At 41.1% G+C, this 13,194-nt stretch overlaps 1 protein-coding gene across 2 annotated transcripts in view; it reads left to right on the plus strand.

Moving 5' to 3' along the window:
- Positions 1 to 6,316: 6,316 nt before the first annotated feature.
- The window catches only part of eva1a (eva-1 homolog A), a 167,851-nt gene continuing 160,973 nt past the window's right edge, over positions 6,317 to 13,194 (plus strand). Inside the window, exon 1 of one of the 2 annotated variants that reach the window (XM_031901453.1) lies at positions 6,317 to 6,573. In XM_031901453.1, the coding sequence (XP_031757313.1) occupies positions 6,462 to 6,573 (112 nt within the window). In that variant the 5' untranslated portion in view covers positions 6,317 to 6,461. The remainder of the gene's footprint in view (positions 6,574 to 13,194) is intronic. The other variant, XM_031901454.1, reaches the window with a different exon arrangement.

Here is a 13,194-nt window from a genome sequence, read left to right on the forward strand (position 1 = left end):
GTAAGCTCACTGGGGCAGGGGCTGATGGGAATGTGATAGGGACCTTAGATTGTAAGCTCACTGGGGCAGGGGCTGATGGGAATGTGATAGGGACCTTAGATTGTAAGCTCACTGGGGCAGGGACTGATGGGAATGTGATAGGGACCTTAGATTGTAAGCTCCACTGGGGCAGGGACTGATGGGAATGTGATCGGGACCTTCGATTGTAAGCTCTATTGGGGCAGAGACTGATGGGAATTTTTTTTCAGTTTCAGAGTTATTTAAGTTTTTATTAGCTGCTAATATAATACATTTTATAACAACAGCACCTCCTGCTGGTCAGTTCCTGTAATTGTACAATCAACGAGAGAGACACAATTTCAGAAGGAATACAGAGACGTGTTCTGATGTTGCTCTGATCAGGGAGAAGATGGGAAAGGACATCTGATGCTTCTGATCAGCGATGAGTGAATCTTCCTTCTGAAGGCAAATCTCTCTGACTGTACAGTTATGGGAACTGACCCGCAGGTGGCGCTGTTGTTACGAAATTCATTTTAAAGGCAGTTGAAGATAGCTTTGAAACTGAAAAAAATGTAATGCCAATTGCAAAACTGCTTAGAAAAGAACCTTGAGCAATTTACATTCATTTTTTTTAAAGGTTTATTTATCTGAAACTGTATAATGACATTAATGCCCTGTTTCTGTATCTGTTTTTAGAATAAACTTTATTCATGTGAATCGGAAATGTCTGCCAAGGTTCTCACTGTGGTACTTGTGAGCTTAGATTGTAAGCACAATGGGACAGGGACCTCCTACCTGTTTCACACTTTGGGGCCGATTCACTACAGGTTGATAAAACGAGCGCTATCTATAGCATGCGTTAATAATGTTATCATAATTAAGAAGCGATGTTCTTTGCGTTATTTAACTCTCGATGAGCGATTTTCTTGTGCTATTTCCCGCCGCGTGCGTTATTTCCTGCTGTGCCTGATATATTTTGCCATGTGCGATATTAGCGCTCGATATTACGCACATAACCATTACTTTCTGAAAACTACTGTTCTGAAAATGCCCATTTCCCTGAAAACTGGCGGCTGCATCACTCTAGGGCCAACACAGACTTGAAAAAATACAACTACAAACTCCATGTTGTGTTGCCAAAAGCTCACAAACCGCAATTTTCTTTAAGTACCGCCTGCCCCAAGTAGGTGTTAATATTCACACAGACTAATGCGATATTTAGCGCGTCTAACGCTTCTTATGTGTTCGTGAATCATGCTTTAGTAATATTTCTATTCGCTCATTAACGCAATGCGTTAAAATTAACGTTTTGCGATGATGCGTTTTTTTGCGCATGCGATATGCGGATTAACGCATGCGAAATGACTTTGGTGGATCGGTATTTATTTATCGCATGCTGTTTAACACAAAAAGGCATGTGATAAGCGTTATCGACCTTTAGTGAATTGGCCCCTTAGTAGTTAATTTTACACATTTACTCTGTGTTATATTTTCTATTGCACCGACCTATGTCCGCTCTGTTATTGTAGGTACTTTGTATTGTACTATGTATTGTCATCAGGGCCGCTGCTGGCCAAATGGGTGCCCTAAGCAGAAATTTACTTTTGTGCCCCCCTCCCCCAAATATTTTGGAAGTAAAAATAAAATAATAAAAAAACCACCTACTATAGGGGCCCCACACACAGTGCCCCCAATATCACCCATAGATAATGCCCCCATAGTAAGTGCCCCCAATAGCCCCCATAGACAGTAGCCCAATACACAGTAGCCCCCCCCCCTTCTTCTTCGGCTCTGCTCCTTTTGCGGCAGCGGCAGGCCCTTTTATAAGGTTGCGCCCCATGCATATGACGTCACACGTACCACGGGGCGCAACATTATAAAAGGGCCTGTCACCGCCGCACAAGTTGCAGAGCAGCAGAAGAAGCCGATGGTAGGGTACAGCCAACGCATCTCGCTGTGCTTGATAGTTCAATGAATGTCCCGGAAATGCGGGACATTGATTGAACATCCCGGGACAGCGGGATGCGCTATAAAAACCGGTGGGACAGTGTTGGGGGGTATGTTATAATATATAAAATTGATTTTTTTGAGCAGCTGGGATGGTGCCCCCCTGGGAGTTGGTGCCCTGTGCAGACTGAGTACTCTGCTTATAGGGAGCAGCGGCCCTGATTGTCATGTACAGGGCTGTGTGCACAACTGGCACTATATTAACCCACATATCCATGTGTCATAGGTCTTAGACTTCAATTCATTTTATATTCTCATACGGCTCTGCTAATTATTTAAACACAGGAGTAAATTACTAACAAAGGGAAAGTAAGCCAGAGTGGAGCTTATAGCAATGAATCAGATTGGGTTTCATTATTCTTGATGCAGTGCTCTAAGGGTGACCAGTGGGTTACAGGCCAGTAGGACTTAATACTCTATAAATGTTTTTCTTCTTGGTAAATTTGGTGTCATTCTTGCCCCACAGGAGCAGCTGATATAACCCAGCCCATTTGTGTTTAATTAACACCATCATTGCTAGCAAAGGACCTCATGCAGGGACAGCTTTTGTGTAAATGAAGGGGGGGATGTTTAGTTAACCCTTTCACTTCAAATGTCTTCATACGTCAGTTGTGTGCTCGAGAACTCTACAGCCGTTGCTCTTATTGACTGCAATACAGCAGAGGCAAAAGAATTAGGAGGTTTTTAACCTATTTAAAGTTAAAGACCTCCAGCATTAATGCATAATAATAAGCAGGACTTCAATAATGTGGTGCTGCAGAAAAAAGGTGCAAATTTGCTAAATTCGGAAAGGCACTTGCACCCAAAGCCACTACTTGACTTTTCTCATAGTCGTACTCTGTGCCAATATTTCCATCCCCACCTTCTGTTCCAAATCAAACCCGTCGGTGCACACAAACTTGCGGCTAAAAAATCGGCACCAATGCCAAGCACCATAAACAATGCAATACTGACACCAAAAATTCCCAGTGCAATTGCGTACAATATACATATAAGTGCATGGACAACTGTAATTTTGCTTTGCTTATTAGCCACTATTGTGCCAGCCACATCCAGCCGCAGTTATGCTGAAACTATTGGAAATAAAACACTGCAATCTGCATTTTGCCCACTGCACTTGTGGCTGTAAATAAGGCCTATTTTTTGCCCGAGAAATGACAGACAATTACAGGGAGTGCAAGAGAATTCCCTGCCTGTTCAATGCATTTGATTGACACATGTAAGATATTGGCTGGTAAAAAAAAACCATGGTGTATTACACTCATTTTTTTGTACTTGATAAATGAGGCCTTAGATAATACCATGGTAATGTTTGTAAAACCCATCACCTTCCCTCAAGTGCACGCTTGCTGGCTCGTAGCCCAGGTACCGCCTCCAGATTTATGTTGTTTTCTTTCCATTACGTAATCTCTAGCTGCACCATTCATCAACATTCATGCAAGGAACAGGGACTTGGCACAAGGAAACATCTAAAGCTGGCCATACACACACCGATATAATCACAAGAAACAACGATTCGTATGATTTTTGGGTTATGTGAGGCTTCCAGATTATCATCCCAACAATTTTTGTACCATGACACTGAGTGGTTTAATCAATCAGACAGGTTAGGCAGTTTCTGTCAGATAACGATAAAATCTGTGCCCATATCCATGGGCGACCTGCAATGTATTTCCGGGACACTTTCATACGATTGTCTGCCAGAACATTGTCAGATTTTTTTTATTTTTAGGACTGTAGTCCTACATTTTCAAACTGAATGTTTACAGAATAGAGGGGTACAAAAGACAGAACAGTTAACATGTACATATAAACAATTCAAAAAAATGGTTTGCAGTTGCATGAGGATCGGAGAGTTGGATGAGGATCGGAGACACTTGGGGGAGGGCCCTGCTCGCAAGAGCTTACATTCTAAAAGTTGTCTGACTTGACATTAGATGACAGTTGCTTGGATTTCCCACCTGCCCAGTTCCCATGTGGCTCCCTTGTGTGATGGTTCTGTCAGCGTCATAGCAATGAACATGCAGATTACCTACAGGCAAGAAAAACACTGTCATGGAGTCAAATTCAAAGAGGAATGGATAGATGAAAGTGATGGGAAGACCAGTACAGTATATGGGAGAAGTGAGGAAAAAGGCAGGGCACACAGGAAAGAGGTGGAGAGAAGAAAGAGGAAAAAGAAGGGGCTTAATTCTAAAGGAAGGGGGTGGAAAGAGAATGCAGAAGAATGCAAAGAAAAACTGTGGAGAACATTCAAAAGGCTGAAGGAGAAGGATTAAATTGTGCTGAAGAGAGAGGTGGGAAGATTATAAAGGACTGGTTGGGGGATTCAGAGCAAAAGAAATAATGGGAAAGTGGGCAGATAATGTGAAATAGTTCCTAATAATCAGCATGGTAAAGGAAAAGAAATGAAGAATTCAGAGAAGATGGTGAAAGAGAAGAGGAGAGAATGTGAACAATGCAGAGACCAAAACAGAGGAAAGGGATAAGGGAGAAGGGGTTAGAGAAGCACACATGGAGAAAAGGCTGGGAGAAGGGGAAAGATAAGGGAAGAAGTGGGAAGGACCAGAGAATGAGAAGAAAACAAAAAAGAAACAAAGAAGATGGAAGAAAATACTTTGGATCCCAACTGGAGTTACATAAATATGTGGTGTTTTGTATCCAACCAGTGTATGTGTATGTACAGCAGGGTCGTTCTTATTTACACAGGGCTTCAATCAATTCCGGCGGTTCTTCCAAACGCAACTATATATATATATATGTATCCCCCTGTCTGTCTTCCCTGCTCTACTTCTTTTATTATTGGGTCCAAAGTGCTGATTTGAATAAACCAGATAAACAGTGGTACCGAATCACCTTTGTGGCATTATTGTGTCGTTCCCTTGTTATTATTATTACTTGCCTATGTGCCTAACTATTCCTTTTCTCTATGGGAAAAATGTTTTCCCTTGTGGTACTGTGTGTAATATCAGAATGTAAGCCCTACAGAATAGGGACCTCTTTCCTCCTCTGGGATATATTTACTAAAGGGCAAAAGTGAATTTGGAGTGTTTACACCAAAAACAAAAAATTCCCCAGGACATCACCAATTTAGTACAAGGAGAGTTTGGGTGAAATATCTATGCTTTGGGGAAAATTCTTTTCTCTGGGTCAAATTTCAGGGGAAAAAAATTCACCACGTAACCGCATACTTATTATTTCCTCTAATGCCAGTCATTTATGAAAAGATCAAAACTGAAAAAGCACGAATCAAAAAAACATGAAAACCCCAAATTTTTCATCAATCATATCACACAATAATCGAGACTTTATATTGTAGTGCCACTCACTGTGACCTACAGCACTTATATTTGCCTATTTGTATATGTATGTACCCTCCCATATAGATTGTAAGCTCTACGGGGCAGGGACCTCCATCCTCTTGTGTCTTTGACTCTTTAACTTATTGCAACTGTAACTGTATCTTGTATTTATTTGTATTTATTGTTATACTTTGTATTTATCTATTATCTTATTAACCCCCTGTTTGTATTAATGTATTCTACTGTACAGCGCTGCGTATATAAGTAGCACTTTATACATAAAGATATTCATACATACATACATACAAACATATACATACATACATCCTTTTTCGACATATCGCATAAAAAACCACAACTTTTTTGTATTGTCACACAAAAACCATAGAAAACCTCTAAAACCACAACGCAAAGAAAGAACTTCAAATTGCTAAAGGGACATCTGTAGCGATGAGCGAATCTGTCCTGTTTTGCTTCGCAAAAAAAATTGTTGCGCGTCAATTTTTAACATTTTTCCATGGCAAATTTTGTCACCGTTTCAACAAAAAAAATACGCCAATGGCGAAACATGGAAATTTGCCGTAAAAAATTTCGACTACACGATCTGGACAAGTTGTAGCTGGTGTATTTTTTCAGAATTCAGAATTCTGAATTGTCGCGGCTTTGTCCCAAAATAAATCATGACAAATGTTTGTGTTTTTTTTATTCACAACAAAAATCCCAAATTGAAAAAATCGATTAATAATAAATGCCCCCTTTAATGTTTTGTTAAAATGTGAAGGATGGTGTAGCATAAAGATATAAATGACAAAACTTGCTTTTTTTTAAATTGCATTTTCCTAAAGGTAAGTTACATTGTTTGTTTTTGGGGAATTTATTCTCAATTGTTGCTAGTGTGTTCAAGAACAAAACTCAAGGGATGATTGGTAGGAGCTAGGACCCAGGGGAGCTTCTCCCTGCTCAGGTAGGTCTGAGTTTCCTTCAGTTTCCCAAGGCTCAGCCTGCCTGTTCCATTCATTGATGGGAGGGTATTGAATGCTGCTCCTGCCCAGAGCAATGGAAGGATCCCTGTGTGTGAGTTTGCTCCGTCTGACTGGGACACAGAGTTTGCTGTGAGCAAGTGGAAGAGGAGCCGGAGGACTGGCACTAAGGATGGGATTCTATGGACTTGCTCATGTGTCTCGCTGTGTGTCTGGCTGTGCCCTGGGAATACTCTACATTGCTGCTTTAGGCAACCTGGCATGGAGCTCGTCTGAGTTCTCAGGTAAGAGACAAAGCAGCGTTGGGTTACAGAGCACACCAGGACTTGCCCCCCGTCCCACATCTGCGCCTCGTATCAATGCCTCCAGCCCTCCTATCTAGGTGTCACTTCATATCAAATTAAAGGCTTCATTATAAGGTATCATAAAGAGATATAATAGCCCCAGAGGTAAAGCTTACACTCTTCCCTACCCTAAAGGGTAAATGGCCCTTGGGGAGTTTCGGGGGAGTCAAAAAAGCAAATTTGTTCTCACATTTTTTACATGATTGACATAAGCTGCAACAAGTGCGATTTCAGGCATTCTGACACCTTGGTTTTAGAGAGAGAAATAAGGCAAAGCGTCTGAAACTGCCCACGTTGCCACTGCCCCAAGGGCTTTCGTTTATGATTGACATATGCAGTGGATTCTGGTGGTGTTCAGTGGCTGTCGGCCAGCTGGGTATTACTGCGGGGGGGCAGAATACTGTCAGAATCAACAAGTACCTATGCTGGGGGGGCACAGGTGTGTCTGTGCTTCTGGCAGAGTTGGTTGCAACATTGTGATCATCATTATTCCTTCCCCCCCGGCTTATAGATGATGAGCCCTTCCAGAACCCACCTGTAGGCGCCATACCCCAAACTGGGCTTTGTGCCCTGGCGCTACTAACATCAGATACCACCAGAGATAAGTACTGTATGTACGATATACAGATAGTTATGGATCTATACAGGTAAAGTAGGGTGTTCTGTCATTGCAAAGTACAGGTAGGGGATCCATTATCCGAAAAGCTCAAAATTATGGAAAAGCCATCTCTCATAGACTCCATTTTAATCAAATAATTCAACATTTTAAAGCCCGTTTCCTTTTATTGGTAATAATAAAACAGTACAGGTATGGGATCCATTATCCTGAAGCCCAATATCCAGAAAGTTCTGAATTACAGAAATGCTGTCTCCAACAGAGCTCATTATAAGCAAATAAATCAAAATGATCCCAACTAAGATATAATTACCCCTTATTGGGGCAGAACAGCCCTATTGGGTTTATTTCATGTTTAAATGATTCCCTTTTCTCTGTAATAATAAAACAGTACCTGTACTTGATCCCAACTAAGATATAATTACCCCTTATTGGGGGCAGAACAGCCCTATTGGGTTTATTTAATGGTTAAATGATTCCCTTTTCTCTGTAATAATAAAACAGTACCTGTACTTGATCCCAACTAAGATATAATTACCCCTTATTGGGGGCAGAACCATCCTATTGGGTTTATTTCATGGTTAAATGATTCCCTTTTCTCTGTAATAATAAAATAGTACCTGTACTTGATCCCAACTAAGATATAATTACCCCTTATTGGGGGCAGAACAGCCCTATTGGGTTTATTTAATGGTTAAATGATTCCCTTTTCTCTGTAATAATAAAACAGTACCTGTACTTGATCCCAACTAAGATATAATTACCCCTTATTGGGGCAGAACAGTCCTATTGGGTTTATTTCATGGTTAAATGATTCCCTTTTCTCTGTAATAATAAAATAGTACCTGTACTTGATCCCAACTAAGATATAATTACCCCTTATTGGGGGCAGAACAGCCCTATTGGGTTTATTTAATGGTTAAATGATTCCCTTTTCTCTGTAATAATAAAACAGTACCTGTACTTGATCCCAACTAAGATATAATTACCCCTTATTGGGGCAGAACAGTCCTATTGGGTTTATTTAATGGTTAAATGATTCCCTTTTCTCTGTAATAATAAAACAGAACCTGTACTTGATCCCAACTAAGATATAATTACCCCTTATTGGGGGCAGAACAGCCCTATTGGGTTTATTTCATGGTTAAATGATTCCCTTTTCTCTGTAATAATAAAACAGTACCTGTACTTGATCCCAACTAAGATATAATTACCCCTTATTGGGGGCAGAACAGTCCTATTGGGTTTATTTCATGGTTAAATGATTCCCTTTTCTCTGTAATAATAAAACAGTACCTGTACTTGATCCCAACTAAGATATAATTACCCCTTATTGGGGGCAGAACAGCCTTATTGGGTTTATTTAATGGTTAAATGATTCCCTTTTCTCTGTAATAATAAAACAGTACCTGTACTTGATCCCAACTAAGATATAATTACCCGTTATTGGGGGCAGAACAGTCCTATTGGGTTTATTTAATGTTTAAATGATTTTTCAGCAGATTTAAGGTATGGAGATAAAAAGTCCAGAAAGATCCCTTATCCAGAAAACCGTGGTCCCGAGCATCTGGATAACAGGTCCCATACCTGTACTGCAGACTCTGTACTCTGTTGTTTAATGTCATTTTCAGACCTTTTTTCTTTTGCTTACAATATTTTGCAAATCCCTTTCAGTCCATAAGATATATTTTAGAAGTATAGGAAGCCACATGATTTACTAACTGAAGGTGCTGAAGTACCTGCCTCTGCCATATGTACCTCCGCTAAAAAGGTGGGGGGGGTGTTTAGTTGGTACTGAGGGGCAGGAATTTCCAATCACATTCGATCTCATATAACCATTATGAGCAAACTTGACTCCATGGGGGTCTAAAAGTGCAAATGTATGACTAAAAAGGTAAATAGCATTATGGTGAAGATTTGCCATGAATCCCAGTGTCTGACTTTACATACATACAGTGCGGCTGCATTATACATTCTTATTGGCTGGCCAAAGCAGTTATACTGGTGCAGCCAAGTTGTTCAAGGATGACTTACTGGCTAATAGTTAATATTGGAGTTTATACACATTAAGGCTCCTTTACAACTGCCCCTGTTTCAAGTCCAGGAGCGCTAAGGGGCAAAAAACATCTTCCCTTTAGTTTTTACTGCCGGGTCAGTTGCAAATCTAACACAGGGCATCCCCGTACTTACTGCCTGCTATAGGGCGCTCCACATAGAAATTCAAATATCTGTGCCAGTTCTTCTATGTGCAGGGCAGGATGCAAAGTGGGAAAGTATCTTGCAAAGGTGCAAAACCCAGACACGTGCCAACCAGGAATGATAGTAGTCAGAGTGGTTCTTCTAGGATAGACAATGGCCAAAACAAATGTTCCTGGAGGTCTTGTTCTTGTTCAGTTTCCCTTTAATTCCCAGCAGAGAGAGACACTGATGCATTGCATCCCCAGCGCTTTATTGCCCCAATGGTAACACACAGTGTCATTAGCAAAGACATCTGCCCAGTTAGTGACCCTACTTTGATCTCTACTCAAGTACAAATAAATAAACTGTTAAAGTGTCTCTCCTCCTCTCCAGCTGATTATTTTAGAGGATTATTTAAGACCTGAGAACCTTCATTAGCCCAAGCAATCACTCATAATGGAATATTTTGTAAACTGCCTGCCCTGCCAGGTTTTACAACTGCTTAAAGTGGAGCTGACTGTAAGATGTTGGGGGTGGGGGGGTGGGACTGAAAGTCAGCAGCGACCAGAAAACAATTGGAAATCCTTGGCTTTTGTATCTACTCAGCAGTTTGCAGGGGAAGGTAAACAGGCAGTGGAAAAGGACTAAAGGTGCCCATACACAGGCTGATTGTAGCTGCCAATATGGGTCCCTTGGACCGATTCGGCAGCTTATCGGCCCGTGTATGGGCAGGAACGAGGGGCACACCCTGAAATTGGCCAGATATCGATTGGGCAGGTTAAAAGATTTAGTTGGATCGGGGACCGCATCGGCTCGTTGATGCGATCCCCAAACCGATTGCCCCATTGCCGCCATTATAATTCGATCGTTTGGCCCCAGGGCCAAATGATCAAATTTGCCTACATCTTCCCCGATATCGCCCACCCGTAGGTGGGGATATTGGGAGAAGATCCGCTTGCTTGGCGACCTCGCCAAGCGAGCGGATCTTTACGTGTATGGGCACCTTTACATTTCAAACTTCAATTAGAACACTGCTACTCACTTAGCATGAATGGGTCGATAACCTTATTTATTGCAGAGAATAAAGGGGAACTCCACCCAAACACAACTTAAGCTTTTTGAAAAGTAAACTAAATTCCAAGCAACTTTGCAATATACATCAATTAAAAATATTCAGCCTTTTCATGATATTTAAGGTATTAATATGGTTTGGTACAGTTCCCTAAGCCCCGCCCCCTGTTCCCCAGCTGATCTGGCTGGCTACTTTGTGACTCAAATAAAATGTCGCCTGTCCCCATCCTGCCTTCAGCCTGCATCCTCCCAATCCCACAATCCCCTGCACACCTGATGTTAATAAGGAGATGTTTCTGCATGCTGTCTGTAAGCTGTGGAGAAGTTGTTACAATTTGTAACATCAATGTTCTAGTCCCTCCTCCCCTGCCAGGATTTCAAATGATGCAGAAAGAGAAGAACTCTTATGTAGCTGGATTTCAACATATAAAAACGATATTTATTTTGACTTTTTGAAGCAGATCACAGTAATAAGTATATTAAGGTAATGTTCCATGGGGAGTTTTCAGTAGGACAAGTGACTGAAGGGGTGGTCAGAAGGAATAAAAACAAGCCGACAGATGGGAATTAAAATAACATGTTCTTTTTACTGCAAAGTAATAACCCAGTCAAAAGCCCTGCAGATTTTATTGGTTAGCTGCAGTTCTTATTCTGAAATATATATGTTTATATAATATGATTCAGTGTGCAACGCATGGGGTAGGCTTACACTCCGCATCGATCCATGAACGATAATGTCACATTCTTTTACAATAAAGTTAATTTTAAACATAAACTTTGCCCTTAGCAGGATATGTATTTAAAGTTGTATTTGACTGGATCTACAACAGTGCGGGACATAATTTATAAGCTGTCAAGTTTGAATTTTACCTCTTGTTTGCTCACTGTAGGTCCCTCCCATGTTACAAATGTCAGTTTCCTTATCTTATTTCAACCCTTATGTATGTGTTTGGGATTTGGTAAGTGCTTTTGCTTTTGTGCCTGTTTATAACTATCATTAAAGTGCTCAGCGTTAGAACCAAGCTGTAGCCAATCATAACACAGAGTTACGTTCACATGTCGAATACCATGTTGTAGTCAGATAGAGCATTAGAACTTTGATAGCACTAGTGAAATAAATTATTCTCTTTTCTTTATTTTTTTTGTAGCCAATAAGAGAACTGGAATGTTCTCAGGCTAGAATCAACTTGTAGCCAATCAAAGCATAGAACTGTTCATGGGTTTATGGGTAGTAAAGGTAATCGATATACATATTAAAATAATGTCAGGTCAACAGCTGTTTGTCAAAAGACTGGCAGCACTACAGGAAGGCAGAGCAAGGAAATTGTCCAATACTGGTATGGGACCTGATATCCAGAATGCTTGGGACCTGGAGATTTCCAGATAAGGGGTCTTTCTGTAATTTGAATCACCATGCCTAAAGTCTACTAAAAAATTACTTAAACATCAAATAAATGAAATAGGATTGTTTTCCTTCCAATAAGGCTTCATTATATCTTAGTAGGGTAGTTAAAGTTACTGTTTTGTTATTATGGGAAAAAGGAAATTATTTTTAAAAATTTCAATCACTTGATTATATTTGAGTCTATAGGAGATGGCTTTCCCGTATAACAGGTCCTGTATCTGTATTTGTTCTCCAAGAAACAAGACACATTCGATAAGAGCATTAGAGTGTTCACAGGGCAAGAATAACCTGTAGCCAATCAGAGCATTACGATATTTATTGAATGAGGTTAACATAGCAAAAATGAGCAAAAGCCCCTCTTTTTGAGCAACTTCGTTTGTACATCCATTACCCCTGACCTGTCCAATGTTTAAAAGCCAGGGCTGTCACAAAAATAGGTGATCCTGGATATCCAATTTCCTAGTGGCAGAAAGGTCTGAGACCCAATTTGAAGACTGTCCATTGATTGCTACAAAGGACTTTTTTTGCTCCAAAAAGACCCTATTTGTAAAGGAATTAACAGTCCCCGAGCATCACAACTGCATACATCCCCACAATGTCCCGAATGCTTGGGAAGCCTGCGACCATGCCAGATTTGCATTTTACTTAGAGATTTGTTTCAGTAAATGGCATTTTGAAAGGGAGCCGAATGGAGAATACAGACTTTCTAAAGCCTTTGACTCCCCAGGCCGACACTGACAAGAGATTCTTCCTTGGGATTCGGTTCCCTTTCAGAGCTCATCTATTCACAGTTGGTCTTTAAAAGGTAAAGGAGTCTTGTCTGAGACAAAATTGAGCTTTTCTCGCTGGGTGAAGATCGGTGATAATGCGGCCAATGGGAGGATTGAGCAGGAACATGTCCAGAACTAGCGGAGAGAGAGTAATGCTGCCATGATCACTACATACGCCATTCAGAGAGTGTGGTACCAGTGCCAGCACCCACTATCAGCACTGAGTGTTACATGAATCTGGGCTTTTCTGGCTCCCAAGTCCAGGTTCGGACTGGGGGGGGGGGGGGGTACAGGGCACACCAGGGCTGCTGCCCCAGGGCCCTGATTCAGAACAGGAGGCAAGAAGGACTGAGCAGCACTGGGCACACCATTAGAAAGTGCAAGGCAGCCCCAGACTGGCAATGTGTAGGTTCTGGCAAATTCCTGGGGAGCTGCTGTAACATGCCATAGACAGTTATTATTTAGTGGGTTGGTGGGGACTGTTTGGGTCTCTGTGTACTTGAAATGCCAGGGCTTATTTG

Source organism: Xenopus tropicalis, chromosome 5 (assembly GCF_000004195.4).
Source record: "Xenopus tropicalis strain Nigerian chromosome 5, UCB_Xtro_10.0, whole genome shotgun sequence".
Lineage (NCBI taxonomy): Eukaryota > Metazoa > Chordata > Amphibia > Anura > Pipidae > Xenopus > Xenopus tropicalis.